Below are 24,107 nucleotides of genomic sequence, written 5' to 3'. Positions count from 1 at the left end.
CTATTTTATGATTAAATATTAACTTAACTGAATATTAAATTTTAAAATGGTGGAGGAAAAGACCATAGAATCATTGAAAGTGAGGTGGAAATAATCTCAGTGATCATCTATCCCAATCTTCTCATTTGAAAGACAAGAACCTGGGAGCTAGGCAAATTAAGGGACTTCCTTCGGATACGCTGCCAACTAGGTGGGAGCAGATGTAAAATTAAAAGTCAAGTTTTTTGGCACCTGGTAACTAATGACACCACATACCATACTACACTTCCTTCCGATGACACATAACTTCAAGAAAAACCAAACACCATACACAAATCTACGTTTACTTTAAAAAAAAAATTGCAAAGTATTCCCATTGCTTTAAAGAAAGCAATTATACTATACTCTTTATACCCTATCTCCTCAAAACTCTTCAAACATATTGGAGTATGGAAATTACTCAGCTTTTAAATACTTACACCAGTTTAATGATCAAAAAAAGAAAACAATAGTGGATTAATGAAGACTTCCCAGGGGACACACGAAGCCATTCTCGTGCTCAACTCCGCACGCTGTAATTAAGTAGAACGTATATTGCTAGTTTACTAAGAGCACCCTTGCAGACTTTACAGCCGCCAAAGTGTCGGTCTAGTTTTTGTTTCTCCTTCAGAATAAAGCAAAAGTTCAGTTCTTATAACCTCACACGACCCAGGTCTTCCGCACTGACAAGGGGAGAACCAGGTTCTCTTGCACTTCGTAGAGTCCTTAGGTTTGAACACATGAAGCTTTCCTGCACAGTGGGGACTTTCTCCCGTTAATGAAATGTGCTTCCAATCTGATAAAACTCACGTTTGTGCCACTTCAGAATTTATTACAAAACTCTTCAAAATGTGCTAATTTGTCACTGAGCAGATGAAACACTGAGTATAACAGGAAAACTACACCTAATTAGTCATGTAAAATCCTAACCAATAATAGCTTCTAAAATAGAGTGATTTCCTCATAAAACACAAGCAGGAAAAAGCTGCCATGAGCTTAACTGTATTCACATTGCACAGCTAGAACTCATGCAATATGCATATTCATAAACACTTTTCTTGAAAAACGGTGTCTTATAGGTAAATAATCTATTCATCATTTGCATATATTTCACCGCACAAATCACTGCAGCAAATGGAAAACATATTTTAAATTACTTCCAGTATTTCACATTCAGCCAGATGCGCAGATCCAGTATAACTGTCAGCAGTGGCAGCCAAGTGAAGAGAATTTCTTACGACTAATTAGACAGAATCGGCGCACAGCAAAGAGCTGACGAAATCCGACAGGGCTTACTTGCTACTCCTGAAGCAAGGCCGTAGAGCAGTCCTCCCGCCTCTGACTGCTGAGGGAAAACGTGCGCTCCCGGAGGCGGCGGCTTTTCTTGTCTGATGAAGTTATACAATAAGGTTTTCACAAGTTTGCTGGTGTATGGAAGACTACACAAGAAGAAAAAATAAGAAAGTCAAACTCATATATATGGGAGTCATCTGATTTTGTATAACGACAAATATAACCTATAGAATCTATGACTATAAAGGGATTAGCATAATTCAAAGAGATCTAGCATTGTCACATGATGGTGAAGACCATGGGCTTTGAGATAAGACTTGAGGCCTAATTCTGGCTTCCCCCTCACCATGCCAAAAGTCACAGGTCAAATCGCTTCGACTCTTGGGCTACAGTTACCTTACTTGTAATCTGCATGACAGGTGAGATATTATCAATTCAGTGTATAAAACAGTACCTGGCACTTGAAGGGAGGGAGTAACATAGGAGCAGTGGGGAAAAGCACACAACTTAAAAAGCAATGCTATGAAAGAATACACTTTTTAAGTATGACATTATTCAATTTTTGCATAAATATAAAAAATCTATACATAGGTATACAGAATTTTTTTAATGTTAATATTCTTTGCTCTTAAGTAATGGAATGAGAGGAGAAGGGAGAGGAAATAGGTGAAATGGGATATGTGCCCCCAAACTGGTGATAAGTCAATTCCTGCGATCTAGAGAAAACTTTTTAACACTCTTGAGCCAAAGCGCAGGCCCTTTCACTATTACCAGTGATTCTCAAGTATGTTCCAAAGAGCCCTTAGGGGTTCTGTGAATGTGCCACAGACACAATCAAGGCAGCAAGAATGACAAGAAAAAGACAAAGCTCCCAATTCCCTGAGAACTTTAATCAAAGCTATTTGTATTCGTTTTCCATTCTAAACTTCTGTGAAGATTGTGTCAACAGAAGATGTGTGTGTGTGCATGTGCATGCATGGAAGTGAGTGTGTGTATTTAATATTTGTCCCTTCCCATCCTCACCCAGTAGGAGACTGTAAGCTTCTGCTCAGGAGCACAGCCCCACATGCTAACACATGCCTGGCACATGGTTAGCACATGATAAATATTTGTTGGCTAAACGCAAGTAGGAACAGTCAGTTGAGAGGCTGGGGAAGCAGTCCAAACACATGGTGACGGGGGCAGAGATTATTTCAATGAGACTGTAGTTTCAGTGGGACTGCTGAGAAGGAAAGGATATAAAAATAATTTCAATGAACAAATGTGACTGGATAAGTCCTTAGAGAATGATGCAGAAGGAAGAAGAAAGATGACTTCAAAGTTTCAATTCTACAAAGAAACCACTAGGGAAGGTAATGAAGCTGGGGGACAAGGGGCAGAAGGAACAGATAGTTTGGACAGGAAAACAGAATTTGGTTCTGTACATGTTGGGTTTTAAGCGCTGACAGAGCAACTGGAAGAAATGTGTGGTTGGAGATACGGGACAATACTAAGGTAAGCAGACAAGACCAGAAATACAGATTTACACAATAAAAAAACACACAAATTTAAAACAGAAACATACCATCGACCTTGCATCAAATACTTGTGACTGATGCTCTGTCGCAAAACTTCCTTGTGGAAGAGTTGGCAGGAAAGGAAAACAATCATGGTTGATACGGCTTCTACTGATATCTCATATGTGATATCTCTGGAGAAAGAGGAAAACAAAACAGAAGAATGACCATTTTGGAAGATTAAGGTACTGCTCTTTTCTAACCAAACTACACATTTAAAAACTCAAATATTCAACGTTTCTTGTTATAAAAAAATACTAATATGTTTAACATAAAAATTATAAGTCAAGCCAAAATACGAAACCATTTCCCAGTCATTAGCTCTTGTACTTGGGTCACGTGTCCCATTACTTGGCTAATTCCAGTTCTCATCTCATACTGAATGCCAAGTCTATTAGTGTATAATGGAAATAGTTACCAGCAGTGCTCTGCTTCACAGATCCACTCTAAAGTTCATCCCTGTCTAGTCATAATGCAGAAACAAATATTCAGATTGTAAAACTGAAGGAAAGACACAGTGTAGGGAAGAAAACAATGCCTTTTCGAGTTGAAAATCGCTTTACAATAAGAACAGTGGTATACCCTGGATCTTCTATCTCCAGTGTCCACTTTCTCAAGGCCAACTCTGCATGTTCAGCAAAATATGAACAGTAAACAAATTATTCTTGTTTTATTAAGCATATTTCTGTTACGAAGGATTACTCTTTTCCTCCCCAGATCATTAACCTCTTTTAGAAAACAAACTTTAGATCAAATAAAAAGGAAACAAAGTCTTGGCTGAGCAGGGAGCACAAACAGGAATAAATGCATCAAGAAATCTTCAGTTATTGCAAAAGTTTAAACACAATTATCATGGGGAAAAGTAACATGTTAGACCAGGAAAGTGGAAATCTCAACAACACAGCAAAAAGACTAATAGCTCCAAAAGAATATCAAAATATTTTTACAGAACTGAAATATTAATGGAAAGCCCAAAGAAAAATACTTAACGTCCACTTAAATGAGGCTCAAACAAATTAAAGAAGACTTCATCCTAGGCCTGGGCAAACTTAAATTCTCCCAGCTATTTTAAGGAGTTATTGCTGATAGAAAAATCATTTAAAAACAAAGTATACGAAACAAACACAAAGGCCCAAGTAATTGATCTTATTATATAATGAATAAATCTCAGTAATACTCAGAAATACGACTTTTAAAGTACTGTAAAACTCTCTCTCCTGAAATTTCCATAATTATTGTTGTAAATATTAACTACATAAAATGCAATTCTTGTATCTGTTCTTATCTCTTGAGTTGAATGAAAGACAAACCTGACGTGTCATGTTATGATTCATTAATTCTTCATTAATGCTGATTTGGGTACTTGGAACCCAAAACATTTTACATGTATTCATACAGCCTGTGTCTGTCAGGAATCCATACTCTGTAGTCAATTCGCTAGGCTTCTCAGTTGAGTTAAGGCTTAACCAAATCCTGAAGAACAAGCATCTTGCCACAGGGTAGAGCTTATAGTCAGGTGATCACCTCTAACACATTCATTAATGTCATTGCATCAATAAGAAAGAATCAACTGCACCAGTTTACAATTTAACACCTGATTCCATGTCCCAGATCAGAAAGGAATTGTTTCAGTTAGTTTAAACTGAAAACTACGACTATTAATAAATAGTACGTCTTACAACCTTGGGGAAAAAAGTGTATATTTAGAAAAGAGGGTTATTCTCCTTCAAAATTAATTGGGTCAAACAAAATCAGAAGCTGGGGAACAGGAAAAGTGTTAACCCTTGGATCTTCCTCTCTTGCCACAGAACTCTGCGAAGCTATAGGGTGAAGAGCAGACGGTTTGATGTTGGGAGGTAGGGAAAGCTCATAGCACATAAGAATATTCACTCAACATGACATTAAGTTTCGTACCAAGCTAAAAATCCATTCCCCAGAAGTCCTAAAGAGAACTAAGTGATTCCTCCTGTGTGCTTCATAGGCCTACAGATGAAAATTCCATCAAATTGTTTACGACATTGTATTGTTGAATGATACATGAACTGAAGTACAAAGAATTTACTCTTACTATGTCTAGATAGGCATTATGCAATATGTGGACATCCATCAACAAACAGATAGGGCTCTAGCCTTTATGGAGCTTACAATTTAGTGAAGAAAAGAGAATTCAAATAAAAATTACTCCAAAAAGGCCATAAAGAAAAAGAGCAAGTAACAATAAGAAAGGATTTTGGGGACCAGATTTGAACCGTGGGATCAAAAGAAAACTCCTCTAAAAAAGTAGCATTAAGTTAAGACCTAAAGTAAGAGTGGCATTTATTTGCAGCCAAGTCTTTCTTACTAGAACACATGAGATGCCAGCTAGAGACCCTTTCATTTTTTCAATGTTGTTTGTATTCCCAACTCTAGTACATAATAGGCACTCAATGGATAAATGATGAACAGACAGAGGGATATTTACTGCTCTGATTTTGATTGGAACTGATTGACTGGGACTTCCTGAATAGATTCATCAGCATAATATACAAGGCATACATAACTTAAAATAGCAAAAAAGGAAGAAATAGGTTGAGGTCATGTAATACACGATCGTAATACAAAAGGAACACTCACTGCAACAAAAATGTAAAGGGAATTTCATGAGAGAAGGATCCAGGGTGCTGTTGGTTGACTGAGAGGATATCTTCTATTCATCTTGCTGACAAGCATCCATTTATTAGCATTTATTAGTATTAATAAACAACTAATAAAGCACTAATAAAACACTAATAAACAACACACAGGATGATCTGAATGGAATGACTTAATACTATGAAGACAATTCTATGCACATTAATCTTAAAGTCAACGCAACCACAACCAATATTCTCATTGCACTTTTTTCAGGAACTTCATAAACTGACTCTTAAAATTTTTATGAAAGAATAAACACATAACTAAGTGAACCCTGAAAATGAAGAGTGAAGAGAGGGACTTTCCCTACCAGATATGAAGCCACGCTATACAGCTGTAGTAATAAAACAGCGTGGTATGTGCACCCACACAAAAACAGACAAACCAATGGAACTCAACTGAGAACTGAATGTACAGCTCAGCCCTATGTATATATGGAAACAACATACAATAAAGATGGATCCACAAATCAATGGAGAACAGATTGTACAGAAGATGGTGCTGGGAAAAACCTGGCTTATTTCATAAAGAAAAATAACGATAGAGTCCTACCTTACAACATACTTAAAGACCTACCATAGATGAATTAAAGACTTGGATGTGAATGGTAAAACTAAAGTTAACAGAATAAAATGTACAATAATAATGTTTGTTAACACAAGCACAAGAAAAAACTTCTAAAATAAAAGCCTAAGAGCACAAACCATAAAGCCAAAAAAAAAGTGTTTAATTACATCAAAATTAAGGATTATTGCTCAACAAATGAAACCTTGAACAAAGTTAACAGGCAGATGATAGACTGAAAGAAGAACAAGGGACTAATATCTAGAATATTACAAGCAACTCCTGCAAAAAAGGCAAGAACTCTGCTAGAAGAAAAGACCAAAAGATATAAACAATGTTTAAAACAATGTGGTATTCCTTTATGCCCCAGAAAATGTAAAGTATTGGCAGTTATACGATGATATATAAACCCTCATGTACTGCTGATGGGAATATTAACCAACACAGTCATTTTAGAGGACAACCCATGACCCAGTATATGTATATATGCCAAAGAAAACTTCACAGAAATATGTTTGACGACTGTGGTAGGCAACCTCTAAGATGACCCCCAATAACCCTGCTTCCTGATAGTTGTAATTGCCTCCCCTTCAGTGTAGGCTGGATCTAGCGACTAGCTTCTAACAAAGAGAATACAGTAAAAGTGAGAGGATGCCACTTCTGAGAGATTATCTTATATAAAGACAATGGCTTGTGTTGGGTGCCCTCTCTCGCTCTTCTATATGCTTTCTCTGAGGGAAGCCAACTGCCTCTGACATATGGAGAAGTCCATCAGACAAAGAACTAAGGGGAGGCCTCCAGTCAACAGCCAGTGAGGAACTGAGGCCCTCAGTCCAACAACCCTAAAAGAATGGAATCCCACCAACAGCCAAAGAAGAAATCTAGGAAGCAGGTCCTCCCTAGCTGAGGCTTCAGATGAGACCACAGCCCCAGCCATAAGCTCAACTACAACCTCCTAAGACACTTGAGTCAGAGGCACCAAGCTACACTATACCCAGATACTTGATCCTAAAAAACTGTAAAACAATGTTTTAAACAGCTAAGCTCTAGGGTAATTTACCATGGAGTAATGGATAAATAACAAAAACATTTGTTATTTGTGGTACTGCAAAGTTGGAGGCAGTCCAGGTGTCCATCACTGAGGAAGTGGATAAGTAAAACGTAGTGGCTACACACAATGGAGCGGTTTTAACAGTAACAAACTAGATGTCCATTTAGCATCACAGTTAACTTTCTTTCCTTTTTTTTTATTTTTGAGGAAGATTGGCCCTGGGCTAACGTCTGTGGCCAATCTTCCTCTTTTTTTTCTCCCCAAAGCCTCAGTACATAGTTGTATATCCCAGTTGTAGGTTCTTCTAGTTTCTCTATGTGGGATGCCACCGCAGCATGGTTTGATGAGCACTGCTAGGTCGGCGCCCAGGATCCAAACTGGTGAACCCTGGGCAGCCGAAGCCAAGCACACGAACTTAACCACTCTGCCAAAGGGCTGGCCCCACAGGTAACTCTTAAAAATAGTTCTGAGAGGAAAAAGTAAAGAACAGAATGAGTTCTACAACATAATTCTATTTATGTAAATTAAAAATGCATGTACACATAAGAATAACATTTTGTACTAATGCATATAAAAATACAAGTATTAACACATTAAAATGGCTGTTTACAGGAAAGCAAAGGAGTAAGGAATGGGGATAAATGGGAATAAGTAAGTGGATTAATATTAAACAGAGGAAGGGATGGGCCTCACATGAACCAAGGATGAGAGTGGCCTCTAAACTGAAAAATGTGAATGACTCAACCCTATGCCTGATGTGTCCAAAATCAGAGATTGTGGCACAAAGTGGGGCATAAAAGGTTGAGGGCGTAGTGAAGTGGAGAAATGCATAAACTAATCCAGGAGACAAAAAGTACATGCAATAAATTGTCTAGTTGGGACATTATGAGGACCTCAATTAAAACAATGACAAGAGGAATGAAAAAGAGAGATTGGATTTGAATGACATTTAACAAAATAAAACTAATAGCACTCAGTGATGAACTGGATGCTTAAAGTGGGTGAGAAAGACTAAGGTTTCTAAATTTAGAACTCAGAGATAGTGATGTCGTCAACCTAAATAAAGAACAAAGGAAACGGAAAATCACTTTACACATATAGTCAACCGATGCTCATTATTCATGGATTCTGTATTTGTGAATTCAGCTATTCACTAAAATTTATTTGTAACTCCAAAAATTAGCATTCACTGCAAGTTGATATGATCTACATGATTTTCTAATTTGCACCAAAGAAATCACCAAAGAAAATTTTATGACCCAAAATAGCTAACGATTACAAATGAATTCACAGATAGATGATAAAGTATACTACGTCAAAGATCATGAAGTCAAAGTCTGCATTTTTCTCGTGTCACTGGGGAACAGGAGATAATAACTGCATAGCAAAGCTTCACATAAAATCGACTATCCAGATACAATATTATGCCTGGAACTTTCTTAAAAATAATCTGAGAAATGGGGGGAAGGTGCTTTCGGATAAGCGTATAGTTGAAACAAGAGCAGCCATGAATTGATAATTACTGAAGCTGGGTGATAAGCATGTGGGGGTCATTATTCTCTCTATATTTATATGCTTAAAATTTTACATAAGTTTAAAATACAAAATTAAAAATTGACAACTTACGATGTGACCATAGACCACAGTTTGGTGAAGACAGGGACCTCTCATTCCTGGCCCCTACCATATTTCCTGGCAAATAATAGGTACTTAACAAGTACTAATTGAAATGAATGAACCATAGGGAATTCTACATTTAAGAAATGCAATTTGCTAAAGTCATCTGCTTTGAGAAGTTGGATATGCTGCCATTAGCAAATCACCACAAACGTAGTGGCTTAAAACAGCACAAATTCATTATCCTGCAGTTCTCTAGCTGCAGCACAGGTCTCATGGTTAAAATCAAGGCGTCAGCAAGCTGCGTCCCATTCCGGAGGCTCTAGGGAAGAACGCATTCCTGCCCTGTGGCTTGTCGGAAGGATTCATCTCCTCGTAGTTGTAGGACCCAGTCCCCATTTTCTTGCTGGCTGTAAGCTGAGGGCACTTTCCAGTGTCTTGAGGTCACCTCATTCTTTGACTTACGGATCCCTTCCTTCATCTTCAAAGCCAGCAATGGCTTTCATGACTCCTTCTGTCACATCTCCCTGATCCACTCTTCTGGTTTCCTCTTCTACCTTTAAGGACTCACGTGATTAAATTGGACCCACTAGGATGAGAGAGAACAATCTCCCCATCAAAGGGTCCTTAATTTTAATCACATCTAAAAAATCTTTTTGACATGTAAAGTGACATATTCACAGAGTCCAGGGATCAGAATGTGGACATTCTCGGGCACAGAGGACATTATTCTGCCTACTACTAGTAGCCAATAAGAATCAGATCTATGTACTAATTTTAATTACTCCAAAAATCTCCCTTACTAGCCAACACGAAAATATTACTCATACTAGTAGTTATACTAATCTACCACGTTTGAGGGGAGAGGTGGTAGGGAAGAGATGTAATGTTCAAATACTGTAAATGGATTAAAATAGGCTCCAACAAATTGACTGGGTAGAATAAATAATTTAAGTACACAATGAAACACTGCTTCAAATGACATAGCAAAGGTATAAATAATAGAAATGGCTACAACAGAAATTTTTTTGCAAAGGTGTCAAGAATTTAATTTCCAACTTTCATTGTCTGAAGACAGTGCTTACAGCCACAAAGCAGAAGAAAATTTAAGTACACAGAGTGACAAATATTCAAACAATAACCAACCAATAGTCGATCACCCCACTTAGAATAAAACGCAGGGTCCTTAACCTAGCCTCTAAGACACTCTGCCATTTTTTTTTTTAAAGATTGTCTCCTGAGTTAACAACTGTTGCCGATCTTTTTTTTTTGTTATTGCTTTTTCCCCCCAAATACCCCCAGTACATAGTTTTATATTTTAGTTGTGGGTCCTTCTAGCTGTGGCTGTGGATGCCGCCTCAACGTGGCCTGACGAGCGGTGCCATGTCCGCGTCCAGGATCCGAACTGGTGAAACCCTAGGTCGTTGAAGCGGAGCACACAAACTTTAACCACTCGGCCACTGGGCCGTCCCCCCTCTGCGACTTCTGACCAACCATCCTACCTCATCTATCACTCACCCATCCTTGCTCATTCAGCTCTAGCTCTACTGGCCTACTTAGCGGTCCCTGGATACACCAAGCATGCGCCCACCACAGGGTCTTGCATCTGCTGTTCCCTCTGTTTGGAATGCTAGCCTATCAGACAGCAACAGGACTCCCTCTCCGACTTCACGTGGGTTTCTATTAAAATGGCCACTTCACAAGGAGCCTTCCCTTACAATCTCAGCTAAAATACCACCACATTACTACTCTTTTTTCCATTGCACTTATCACATTCTAACATTATATATTAATTTATTGACTGTCCTACCCCACCCACAACTAAAATCTACATCTTATTCACTATTGTAGGCCTAGCATCTGAAACAGTGGCTCGCGATAAGCACACACATACTTGTTTATGAACAGTCTCTTCTACTCTGCTTGTAGGCACAATGAAGAGTTAATATTATTCGGGGTTTACCAAAAACAAGAAAAATACATCCATTCATGTACAAATTTTACATGACAAAAAATACCCGAAACTCCTAGCTTCCAAACGCTATTCCATGATTTAGTGTTCTGCATAGAAACTCACTAGACTCCTGGGGCCAAAGTAACAGAACTAGTAGCAACGGCAAAAATAATTACTCAACATACCCTCATTGAATCCATTTTCTATCGTAAGTGATGCTGAAGCTGACTGATGTTTTTAAAAGTCAGCTTCAAAATAAGGAACCCAAATTTGAGCTCTGCTCACAAGGAAAAAATGATGTAAACAGAAAAACCTCTGAAATAGCCATTTAACTAGTACATTTTAAAGACAGACAGGGGTAAAATGCAACTATCCATCAATTACCACTTCCTAGTTACCACGCTCCCACACATCTCCCAAGTCTACGTGAGGGCTCTAGATCCTCCACCCCCATCTGCAAACTGCTCGGCTAACTTATACTCATCATTCAAGACTTTGGACTAGTTTTACCTCCTCCAGAAAACCTACCTTGACCAACCAAGCAGGTTAATGGCATTCCCATAATATATTCTGAACACCACTATTATAATGCTTTTCATACTCTACAGCCTACATAACGCAAGAAAATAAACATTTGCTGAAAAATTTTTAAAATTCAACTAACTTAAAACTAGCATTTAAAAACGCAACTAATGTGGAGAAAAAGGAACCCTCATCCACTGCTGGTGGGAATGCAAACTGGTGCAGCCACTATGGAAAACAGTATGGAGATTCCTCAAAAAATTAAAAATAGAACTACCATACGATCCAGCCATCCCACTACTGGGTATTTATCCAAAGAGCTTGAAGTCAGCAATCCCAAAAGTCCTGTGCACCCCAATGTTTATTGCAGCACTGTTTACAATAGCCAAGACGTGGAAGCAACCTAAGTGCCCATCAACAGACGAATGGATAAAGAAGATGTGGTACATATATACAATGGAATACTACTCAGCTGCAAAACAGAACAAAATCATTCCATTTGCAATAACATGGATGGACCTTGAGAGAATTATGTTAAGTGAAATAAGCCAGCGAGAGAAGGATAATCTGTGTATGACTCCACTCATATGAGGAATTTAAAATTATGGACTAAGAACAGTTTAGTGGATACCAGGGGAAAGGTGGGGTGGGGGGTGGCACAAAGGGTGAAGTGGTGCACCTACAACAGGACTGACAAACATTAATGTACAACTGAAATTTCACAAGATTGTAACCTATCAATAACTCAATAAAAAAACAAAACAAATAAAAAAATTAAAATTAAAATAAAAAAAATAAAAACACAACTAATATTAGAAAATGAAAAAATGTAATAAAACACAGCTTATACATTAATTTATAGAACCACATAACATTTAAAGCGATCACAGGAGTTGAGGCTACCACGTTTCCAGCAGTAATGGACAGGAAATTCACAAGAATCTTCCTGATGAAGTCAACAGAAATCATGAGGGAGGGTCTGGAAGAGCACTTCCTAAAAGCACCGAAGAGCTAGTAAAATACTGAAGAATTACAAGGCCCAGATTCAAAGCACTAGGAAAATCTAGACATATCAGCCTGACATCAGGAATTGCTTTGGCCCGAGGATGTTTCCTGATCCATAAGACATAGGTGGGAATTTGAGCAGAGCTTCTAAGAGGGGTGACAGTCCAGGGAACAAACACTTGACACCCAGGCTGCAAGCCCAGGTAACCACCCCCGGCACACAGGGTGGAGATCCTCAAAGGGATTGTCATGATGGAAGTAAGGGGGAGCAGCAAGTGGATCAAGTCTTTCATGGACTACAACCCAGCTTTAAGTTGCCTGAGTGGCCAGAAAATTTCAGCCCTGAAACTGAATTAGGAAGAATCCCAGGCACTCAACAGAAAAAAGAGGAAATCCTCTCTGAACAAAGATAAAATCACGCTAGCTATCAAACTGATTCTACAACTTTACAAATACAAAAACTAGCAAACAATCAAAAACAGGCAAATAGATGAGATTACATGACCAAGAGCCACCATACACCCACAAAATAAACAAAACTCTCTCAATAATAATAATAATAATAATTACCAAACACATCCATGCCTACTATACTTATGGGATAAAACCCAAATTTTTCAAATCAAAAATTTCCCAAGGACCTGTAAACTATATAAACTAATACAGCAGATCTTAAAAAAAAATAAGTTCTAGAAAAAAATTTCTAGAACTGAAAAATAGCCAAATTTAAAAACTCAACCAAAAAAGAAAAGAATAAAAAGAAAGAACAAAAAAAACCCCTCATTGAATGGGTTTAAAAGCAGATTTGACCCAGCTGAAGAGAGATTTAGTAACTTGGACATTAAGTCACAAGAAATTACTCAGAATTAAGTACAGAGAGACAACAGGATGATGTTGACAGGCCTTTGCTTCCAGTTTGGGGCTATTATGAATAAAGCTTTATAAACATTTGCATACAAGTCATTTGTAGACAGATATTTTCATTTCTCTTAGGTAAATACCTGAAAGTAATATTGCAGGATGAGAGAAGAGGTGAATATTTGACTTCATAAGTGTCAAACCTTTTCTCAAAGTGTTTGTACCATTTTATACTCCCACAGCAATATTTTTAATACAGATTTTATTTTTTAGAGCATTCTTTAGAGCAGGTTCTTAGCAAAATTCAGCAGAAAGTACAGAGAATTCCCATATAACTCCTGCCACACATGTGCACAGCCTCCTCCAGAGTAGCATCTTTGTTAAAAATGATGAACCAATATTTGACACATCATTAAAGTCCATAACTTACATAAGGGTTCACTATTGCTGTTATATGTTGTATAAATTTTGACACATCTAATAACATGTATCCATGATTACAGTATCATACGAAACAGTTTCACTATCCTAAAAATCCCCTGTGCTCTATCTACTCATCCCTCCCTCCTCCAAAAACTTTGGCAACCACTGAGCTTTTTACTGTCTCCACAGTTTTACCTTTTACGAAATGTCATATAGTTGGAATAATACAGTATGTAGTCTTTTCAGATTGGTTTCTTTACCCACAGCAATTTTTGAACATTCCACTTGCTCCACATCCTCACCAACATTTGGTACTATCAGTCTTCTTAATTTTAGCTATTCTAGTGGTGTGTAGTGATAGCTCATTATGCCTTTAATTTGCATTTTTCTGATTAATCACATTAAATATCTTTTAATGTGCTTATTGGCCATTTACATATCTTTTTTGTGAAGTATCAATTTCAATCGTTTGTCCATTTTTAATTGGGCTATTTGCCTATTTTTAAATTGTAAGAGATCTTTATATATTCAAGAATAAAGTCTTTTTGTCAGCTATATGTTTGGCAGACATCTCCCTTCTGCGATTTGACTATTCATTTTCTGAAGTGTCTCCTGATAAGGCAAAACTTTTGTTTTTAAAGAAGTTTAACTTATCAAGTTTTTCTTTTATGGTTATTGCTTTCTGTGTCCTAAGTTATCTTTGCCTAAGCCACAGTTATGTATATTTTCCTAATTTCTGTGTTATATGTGAAGGTCGGGATCCAAGTTTTTTTGTTTTGATTTGTTTTTCTTTTCCAGAAAAGAAAATGGCTCCAGCTTTTCCAGAGCCATTAGCTGAAAAAGGCTTTCCCTCCTCAACTGAATTATTTGGCTGATTTTCTCAAAAACCAACTGACAATGGAAGTGTAGATCTGTTTCTTGACTCCCTATTCTGATCCACTGATTTTTCTATATTAATGTCAATATCATGAAAATTGTAGCTTTACAGTATATCAAGAAGTGATTTAGTATAAGTATTCCATTTGTTCTTAATATTTTTTGGATAGTCTAGGTTCTTTGCATTTCTATATATATTTTAGAATCAGCTTGTCAATTTCTACCAAAAAGCAAGCAAACCCTGTTATCGATGTGATGAACTGAATCTGTAGAGCAACTTGGGAAACACTGACATTTCACTGTGCTGAGTGTTCCAGATCCTGAACTGGGTATGTGTCTACATCCAGGTCTTTCATCTCACTGAGCGATGTGTTATACTTGGCAATATACAAGTTGTGAACATATTGGTTGAATTCAGTTTCATGTTTTTCAGATTGTTTTAAAATGGAATTTTTAATTTTATTTTCCAATTGTTTGCTGCTACTATATGATTTTTTTTAAGATTTTATTTTTCCTTTGTTATTTTTAAAAAAATTTTCCTTCTTCTCCCTAAAGCCCCCCAGTACATAGTTCTGTATTTTAGTTGTGGGTCCTCCTAGTTGTGGCATGTGGGACGTCGTCTCAGCGTGGCTTGATGAGCAGTGCTAGGTCCAAGCCCAGGATCCAAACTGGTGAAACCCTGGGTTGCCAAAGCAGAGTGCACAAACTTAACCACTCAGGAACGGGTCTGGCCCTGCTGGTATATGATTTTTTTATAACCATCTTGCAATCTGCACCCTGTTAAACTCACTTTTCAGTTCAAAAAGCTTTTGTATATTCCTTAAGGTTTTAATGCAAACAATCATATTGCCAGCAAATAAGGATAGTTTTACTTCTTCTTTTCCAATCTCTATGCCTTTTATTTCTTTACTTTGCTTTATTGCACTGGCTAGGGCCTCGAATACAATAATGAATACAAATGCTGAAAGACAACATCCTTGACTTGTTCCTAATCACAGATGAGAGAAAGCTTAGTTTCTCACCATTAAGTGAGATGTTAGCTGTAGGGGTTTTTTTGTTTGTTTTTTTTTTTCACTGACCAGAATATATTTTTATTGTCATAATCAAAAAGTGGGATATAACATAATTTGCTTTAAAAAAAAACACAGAATATATCCTTCCAAGTTAGTATTAGTAGACATACTTCATTATATTTTTTTCCTAATTTGTCACCAGTGTATTTTTTTTGAGTTCATGATAGTTTACATCATTGTGAAATTTCAGTTTTACATTATTTCTTATCTGTCAGCACATCTTCACTCCCTGTGCCCACCCCCACTCCAACCCCCTTCCCCTGGTAACCACTGAACTGTTTTCTTTGTCCATGTCCTTGTTTATATTCCACATATGAGTGAAACCATCTGTTGTCTTTCTCACACTGGCTTATTTTGCTAAGCATAATTCCCTCCAGGTCTTTCCATGTTGTTACAAATGGAATTTGTCTTTTTTTCTGGCTGAGCAGTATTCCATTGTATATATATACCACATCTTCTTTATCCAATCATCACTTGATGGGCACTTGGGTTGCTTCCATGTCTTGGCTATTGTGAAGAGTGCTGCTATGAACATAGGGGTGCATGTTATTTTGGGTTGTTGATTTCAAATTCTTTGGGTAGATACCCAGTAGTGGGATAGCTGGGTCATATGGTAGTTCTATTTTTAGTTTTTGAGGAATCTCCATGCTGTTTTCCATAGTGGCTGCACCAGTTTGCATTCACATCAGCAGTGCATGAGGGTTCCCTTCTCTCCAGACCCTCTCCAACATTTGCTATTTTTAGGCTTAGTGATTATAGCCATTTTAACATATGTAAGGTGGTATCTTCATGTAGTTTTGATTTGCATCTCCGTGATGATTAGTGATGTTGAACATCTTTTCACGTGTCTATTGGCCATCTGTATATCTTCCTTGGAAAAATGTCTGTTCACATCCTCTGCCCATTTTTCGATCAGGCTGTTTTTTTGTTGTTCAGTTGTGTGAGCTCTTTATATATTATGGAGATTAACCCCTTATTGGATATATGATTTGTAAAAATTTTCTCCCAGTTGGTGGGTTTTTTGGTTTTGATCCTAGTTTCTTTTGCCTTGCACAAGCTCTTTAGTCTGATGAAACTTCTCCTTGTTTATTTGTCTTTTGTTTCCCTTGTCTGAGAAGACATGGTATTTGAAAAGATCCTTTTTAGTTCAATGTCAAAGAGCATACTACCAATATTATCTTCCAGGAGTTTTATGGTTTCAGGACTTATCTTCAATTCTTTGATCTATTTTGAGTTTGTTTTTGTGTATGGCGTGAGACAATGGTCTACTTTCATTCTTTTGCATGTGGCTGTCCAGTTATCCAAACCCCATTAAGTGAAGAGACTGTCTTTTCTCCATTGTATGCTCTTGGCACCTTTGTCAAAGATTAGCTGTCCATAGATGTGTGGTTTGATTTCTGGGCTTTCAGTTCTGTTCCATTGCTCTGTGTGCCTGTTTTTGTACCAGTACCATGCTGTTTTGATCGCTATGGCTGTGTAGTACACTTCGAAGTCAGGGATTGTGATCCCTCCAGCTTTGTTCTTTTTTCTCAGTACTGCTTTAGTAATTTAGGATCTTTGGTTGCCCCATATGACTTTTAGTATTCTTTGCTCTATTTCCATGAAGAATGTCATTGGGATTCTGAGTGGGATTGCACTGAATGTGTAGATTGCTTTGGGTAGTCTGGACATGTTAACTACGTTTATTGTTCCAATCCATGTGCATGGAATCTCCTTCCATCTCTTTATGTAATTATCTGTTTCTTTCAATAATGTCTTATAGTTTTCATTGTATAAGTCCTTTGCCTCCTTAGTTAAATTTAGTCCTAGGTACTTTATTCTTTTTGTTGCGATTGTAAATGGAATTGTATTCTTCAGTTCTCTTTCTGGAAGTTCGTAATTAGAGTACAGAAATGCAACTGATTTTTGTAAGTTGATTTTGTACTCCGCCACTTTACCGTAGTTGTTAATTATTTCTATCACCTTTCCAATGGATTCTTCAAGGTTTTCTATATATAAGATCATGTCATCTGCAAACAGTGAGAGTTTCACTTCTTCACTCCCTATTTGGATTCCTTTTATTCCTTTCTCTTGCCTAATTGCTCTGGCCAAAACCTCCAGCACTATGTTGAATAAAAGTGGTAACAGTAGGCATCCTTGTCTTGTTCCTGTTCTCAGAAGGATGGCGTTCAGTTTTTCCCCATTGAGTATGATGTTGGCTGTGGGTTTGTCATGTATGACCTTTATTATGTTGAGGTAATTTCCTTCTATCCCCATTTTGTTAACAATTTTTATCATAAATGGCTGGTGAATCTTGTCAAATGCTTTCTCTGCATCTACTGAGATGATCATGTGAGTTTTATTCCTCATTTTGTTAATGTAGTGTAACACATTGATTGATTTGTGGATGTTGAACCATCCCTGTGTCCCTGGAATAAATCCCACTTGATCATGATGTACGATCTTTTTGATGTATTGCTGTATTCAGGTTGTCAATATTTTGTTGAGGATTTTTGCATCTATATTCATCAGAGATACTGTCCTGTAGTTTGCCTTTTTTGTGTTGTCCTCGCCAAGCTTTGGTAACAGAGTGATGTTGGCCTCATAGAATGTGTTAGGAAGCGTTCCATCTTCCCTAATTTTTTGGAATAGCTTGAGAAGGATAGGTATTAAATCCTCTCTGAATGTTTGGTAGAATTCCCCAGGGAAACCATCTGGTCCTGGGCTTTTATTCTTTGGGATGCTTTTGATTACTGTTTCAACCTCTTTACTTCTGATTGGTCTATTCAGATTCTCTATTTCTTCTTGATTCAGCTTTGGGAGGTTGTAAGAGTCTAAGAATTTACCCATTTCATCTAGATTGTCCATTTTGTTGGCATATAGTTTTTTTGTAGTATTCTCTTATAATCCATTGCATTTGTGTGGTATCTATTGTTATTTCTCCTCTTTCATTTCTAATTGTATCTTTCTGAGCTTTCCCTCTTTTTTTCTTTGTAAGTCTGGCTAAGGGTTTGTCAATTTTTTTTATCTTCTCAAAGAACCAGTTCTTTGTTTCATTGATCCTTTCTACTGCTTTTTTGTTTCAATAGCATTTATTTCTGCTCTGATTTTTGTTAGCTCTCTCCTGCTGCTGAATTTGGGCTTTGCTTCTTCTTCTTTCTCTAATTGAGTTAGGTGCAATTTGAGATTGCTTATTTGGGGTTTTTCTTGTTTGTTAAGGTGAACCTGTACTGCAATGAATTTTCCTCTTAATATGGCTTTTGCTGCATCCCATATGAGTTGGTATGGTGTGTTTTCATTTTCATTTGTCTCCAGATATTTTTTATTTCCCCTTTAATTTCTTCAGTGATCTATTGGTTGTTCAATAGCAGGTTGTTTAGTCCCACATCTTTGTCCTTTTATCAGCTTTCTTCTTGTAATTAATTTCTAGCTTTATTGCATTGTGATAGGAAAAGATGCTTATTATTTCCATTTTTAACTTATTGAGACTTGCCTTGTTTCCCAACATCCGGTCTATTCTTGAGAATGTTCCATGCGCATTTGAGAAGAATTTGTATTCTGCTGTTTTTGAATGGAGTGTTCTATATATGTCTATTAAGTTCATCTGGTCTAGCTTTTCATTTAATTCCACTGTTTCCTTATTGATTTTCTGTCTGGATGATCTATCCATTGATGTGAGTGGAGTGTTGGGGTCCCCTACTATTCTTGTGTTATTATTAACGTCTTCTTTTAGGTTTGTTGATAGTTACTTTATGTACTTTGCTGCTCCTGTGTTGGGTGCATAGATATTTATAAGTGTTATTTCTTCTTGATGAAATGTCCCTTTGATCATTATATACTGCCCCTCTTTGTCTCTCTTTACCTATGTTATCTTGAAGTCTACTTTGTCTGATATAAGTATTGTGACACCTGCCTTCTTTTGTTTACCATTAGATTGGAGTATCATCTTCCACCCCTTCACTTTGAGCCTGTGTTGATCACTGGAGCTGAGATGTGTTTCCTGGATGCAGTATATTGTTGGGTCTTATTCTTTAATCCATCTCACCACTCTGTGTCTTTTGATTGGAGAACTCAATCCATTTACATTTAGGGTGATTATCGATACATGAGGGCTTAATGCTGCCATTTTATCACTCATCTTCCTGTTCTCCTGCATTTCCTTTGTTTCTCGTCCTGTGTATTTTGGTCTACCAATCGAGTTATGTAGTTTTTTATGTTGTGTTTGTCTTCTCCTTATTTTTGTGTCTCTGTTCTGCTTTTTTTAGTGGTTACCCTGAGATTTGTATTCAAGACCTCGTGGATAAGATAGTCCCCTTCCTGATGGCCTCTAATTTCCTTAGACTAAACCAATTCAGTCCCTTTCCTCTTCCCCTCCTAACTTGTTTTTCTCACATCTTATTCCACCTTGTGTTATGAGTTTGTGGTTAAAATTATAAGATTATCTTTGCTTTTGGTGTTTTCCTTCCCTTGTCGTCAACACTATACTTGAGTATTTGCTATCCCGCTCTGATTCTGTCTACCTATTTAACTCCTTACCCTGTGCTTTGTAACCTCTTTCTCCCTTTTCTTTTTTTTTAGGTATGAGGGCCTTCTTGAGGATTTCTTGTGTGTGTGTGTGGGGGGGGGGGCATCTCATGGCTACAAATTCTCTTAGCTTATGGGAAAGTTTTTATTTCTCCTTCATATCTGAAGGATATTTTTGCTGGATAGAGTATTCTTGGCTGAAAGTTTTTGTCCTTCAATGAATTGAATATGTCATTCCAGTCTCTCCTAGCCTGTAAGTTTCTGCAGAGAAATCTGCTGAAAGTCTGATGGGGGTTCCTCTGTAGGTTATTTTCTTCTGCCTTGCTGCCCTTAGTATTCTTTCTTTGTCATTCAGTTTTGCCAGTTTCACTACTATATGCCTTGCAGTAGGTCTTTTTACATTGACATATTTAGGAGATCAGGTAGCCTGTTCCACATGGATTTCCATCTCCTTCCCTAGGTTTGGGAAGTTCTCTGCTATTATTTCTTTGAACACACTTTCTACTCCATTGTCCTTCTCTTCTCCTTCTGGAATACCTATAATTCTTATGTTGCATTTCCTAAATGAGTCGGATATTGCTCAGGGACCTTCTTCATTTCTTTTTAGTCTTACTTCTCCCTCCTCCTCTATCTGGAGCATTTCAACCTTGTTATTTTTGATTATGCCGATAGGCTCCTCTACAGTGTCTGATCGAGTTTTCAGGGAATCCATATTTTGTTTTACTTCTTCCATTATGTTTTTCATCTCTAATATTTCTGATTGATTCTTCTTTATAGTTTCAATCTCTTTTGTGAAGTACCTCCTGAACTAGTTGAATTGTTTCTCTATATTCTCTTTTACCTCATTTTTTTGATGATAGCTGTTTTGAATTCTTTGCCATTTAGATTACAGATTTTTGTGTCCTCAGGACTGATTTTTGGGTACTTGTCATTTTCTCTCTGGTCTGGAAATCCATGTAATGTTTGATATTGCTAGAGGGAGTGGCTCTGTTCTTTTGCATCCTGGCATTATCTGGTCGCAGTACCACCTATTGCCACTGGGTGGGGGTCAAGATCCATGTATTCTGAGCCCTCTGCCTTCAGCCAAAGTGCTGAAGCCACACTGAGCAGGGGTGCGGGGTTGCGGGGGCGCTTTCTCCTGCATGCTCTCAGAGTTTTCTCCCTCTGTTCTTGCTATCTGCTCTCCTGGGGTGTTGGCTTGATAAGATCACACCCCACGAAAGCTTTCACCTCGGTAGAGGGTTTCCCTCTAAGGTGTAAGGGCCCTTGGGAGTCCTTGAAGTTCCCAAAAACAAACATCCCCTCCCCTATTCCTTCCCTCTCGGAGGCCACCCATGGTCCTGGATTGGAGTTTTTAGAGGAGGGAGCAAAGTTTTCTCTTACCCCATTCCACCTGCTCTGATGGGGGCTCCCAGCCTCTCTGCCCTTCGTCTATGGCTGCGTGGGTCTCTCCAATGTTTTTTGTGTTGTGTTTAGATGTCGTCTGTTGCAGTATGGATTTTTTGTTGTTGTATATTGGAGGGGAAAGATTTCTGAGAGATCTCACTCCACCATGATGCTGACGTCACTCCTTAGGCTGAAGGTTTTTCATAGATGTCCTTTACCTAGGTGAAGATGTCTCCTGCTTTTCCTACTTTGCTGGGAGTTTTTTTCATGGATCAATGTTGGATTTGGTCAAACGCTTTTTCCACAGTACTGAAATAATCATATAACTTTTCTAACTTATTTTGTTAATGTGGCATATTATACTGATTGATTTTCAAGCATTAACAATATTGCATTCCTGGGGTAAGCCCCACTTGGTTGTGATGCACTATCCTTTTCATATATTACTGGATACAATTTGCTAATTTTTCAAAAAGGCTTTTTCTCCTGTATTCATGAGGGATATTAGTCTGTTATTTTCTTTTTTATGTAATGTCACTGTTAGGTTTTAGTATCAGAGTTATGCTGGCCTCATAAAACAAGTAATCTCATCTGCTTCTGAAACACACTTTATTGAAATATTTGTACATGATGTAATGCTCAGCACAGATAGCAGAAGAGTATGTGCCATATGAACGAATACACATGTAGATGCTACTATGCAAAAAATAAAAACAGCAATTTTGAAAGATGATAGTTGACTATTTTTATTATTTTTAATTTTTAAAATGGGAAGGGCATAAAGAAAATGAGTGGGAGAAACATTTGCTTCAAACTGGTTGTCTCTACTAGGAAACTTCCTGGAAAAAAAAATATGAGAGACTATCTGAGGATAATATCTAATCTTATTTCAACTATAGGTTTTCTTAATTATTTCTCTCTCACACTTCACCATAAACAATCAAAGTAAGAGATTTGCAACTGGGGAAAAACAATCTAACATGAGTGTCTTAGTCCTTTTGGACTGCAATAACAAGCTAACATAGACTGAGTGGCTGATAAACAAGAGAAATTTATTTCTCACAGTTCTGGATGGCTTACACACAACAGAAATTTGTTTCACACAGGTCCAAGATCAAGAAACCTGCAAATTTGCTATCTGATGAGAGCTGGCTTTCTGGTTCATAGATAGTGAGTATCTTTTTGCTGTGTCATCACATGGCAGAAAGGGCAAGAGAACTTTCTTGGGTATCTTTTATAAGGGCACTAATCCCATTTCTGAGGGCTCTGCCCTCATGATCTAATCATACCCCAAAGGCTCTACCTCCTAATACCATCACCTTGAAGGTTAGGTTTCAATATTTTGGGAGGACACAAACATTCAGACCATAGCAATAAGTTAGCCACACGTGCGGTATTAGTTAGGGCTCTCCAGAGAAACAGAACCAATAGGATAAAAAGAAATACATATAGAAAGAGAATTATTAAATAGAAAGAGATTGGATCACACAATTATGGAAATTGAGAAGTCTCATTAACTGCCACCTGCAAGCTGGAAGTCTAGGAAAGCCAGTGGTGTACAGTTCCAGTCCAACAAAGGCCTGAGAACCAGAAAAGCCCTGGTTCGAGTTCGAAGGTCCAAGAACCAGGAGCACCAATGTCCAAGGGCAGAAGACGGCTGTCTCCGCTTAAGCAAGAGAGCGAATTTGCCCTCAGCCATTTTGTTGTATTCCTGCCCGCAATGGAGTGGATGATGCCCCCCAGCACCAGTGGGACCTTTTTTTCACAAAGTCTACTGATTCAAATGCTAATAACTTCCAGAAAGACACTCACAGACACACCCAGAAATAATGAAATAATGTCTGACTTCAGGACATGCCTCTGCGCAGTTCAAGTTCATACACAAAACAAACAATCACACTTGTCAATCCAAGATGTAGGTTAAACTTTTAAATACTGGTAGAGGGCACAAAGTCAGATTCGGTCTCATTAAAAGCATGTAGTCATTAAAAGCATTTAAACACTATTTGGAAGATCTTACACCTAGAAATTTTGTTCCTTCATAAGAAACAAACAGTAATCTAACAGAGACACCTAATTCATAATGGCCATAAAAAATGAATACACATTTCAGTACCAAAAAACTGCACTCAATATAAAGCTTAGTGACAAAGTAAAAGATAGTATTTGCTATTCCCAATTATTTGCAAAATAGTCTATAACTATGAGCCAAAGATCAACACATCCCATACGTCAACATACCACTTAATATGAATAAAAATATGATCTAGAGAAAAAAGAATGCCTAAAAAAGAAGAGCATTTGGCATCTCCTTTTGATTCTACGCAAGTGAAAAAAAAATGTTTAACTATATTATAGCCACTCATATTTGATGATGACTGAGACTACAATGATCTCTCTTGTGAGAACTCCACTAGCGAGAAGAGTAGGCATTTCTATTTTTAAATCATTGTTATATAAGAATAGGACTTCATCAACACAATTCTAAAAAGAGAGTGATATACATAGTGTTGGAACAACTGGATAGCCTTCTGAAAACAAAAAGAAAGCTTGACTCTATACCTCAGACCCTATAATAAATAAATCCCAAGAAGAGCAAAGGTTTAAATCCAAATATATATATATATATATAAAATATCCAAATATAATCCAAATATAATATATATTTATATTTATATCATCCTAAGGGACAAAAATAGAAGAATTCTCTTATAAACATGCTTTAGAGACGTCCT

The 24,107-nt window shown here is 37.4% G+C and overlaps 1 protein-coding gene across 3 annotated transcripts in view; it reads right to left on the bottom strand.

Moving 5' to 3' along the window:
* DYM (dymeclin) overlaps nucleotides 1–24,107 on the bottom strand; it is a 364,500-nt gene that overhangs the window by 255,055 nt on the left and 85,338 nt on the right. For all 3 annotated transcript variants that reach the window (XM_046671418.1, XM_046671417.1, XM_046671419.1), the window contains 2 exons: nucleotides 2,876–3,001; nucleotides 1,315–1,457 (listed from right to left, as the gene is read on the bottom strand). In XM_046671418.1, coding sequence (XP_046527374.1) covers nucleotides 1,315–1,457; nucleotides 2,876–3,001 — 269 coding nt within the window. The remainder of the gene's footprint in view (nucleotides 1–1,314; nucleotides 1,458–2,875; nucleotides 3,002–24,107) is intronic.

The sequence above is a fragment of the Equus quagga genome, chromosome 9 (genome assembly GCF_021613505.1).
Source record: "Equus quagga isolate Etosha38 chromosome 9, UCLA_HA_Equagga_1.0, whole genome shotgun sequence".
Lineage (NCBI taxonomy): Eukaryota > Metazoa > Chordata > Mammalia > Perissodactyla > Equidae > Equus > Equus quagga.
This window is presented reverse-complemented; position numbering and strand designations above follow the sequence as displayed.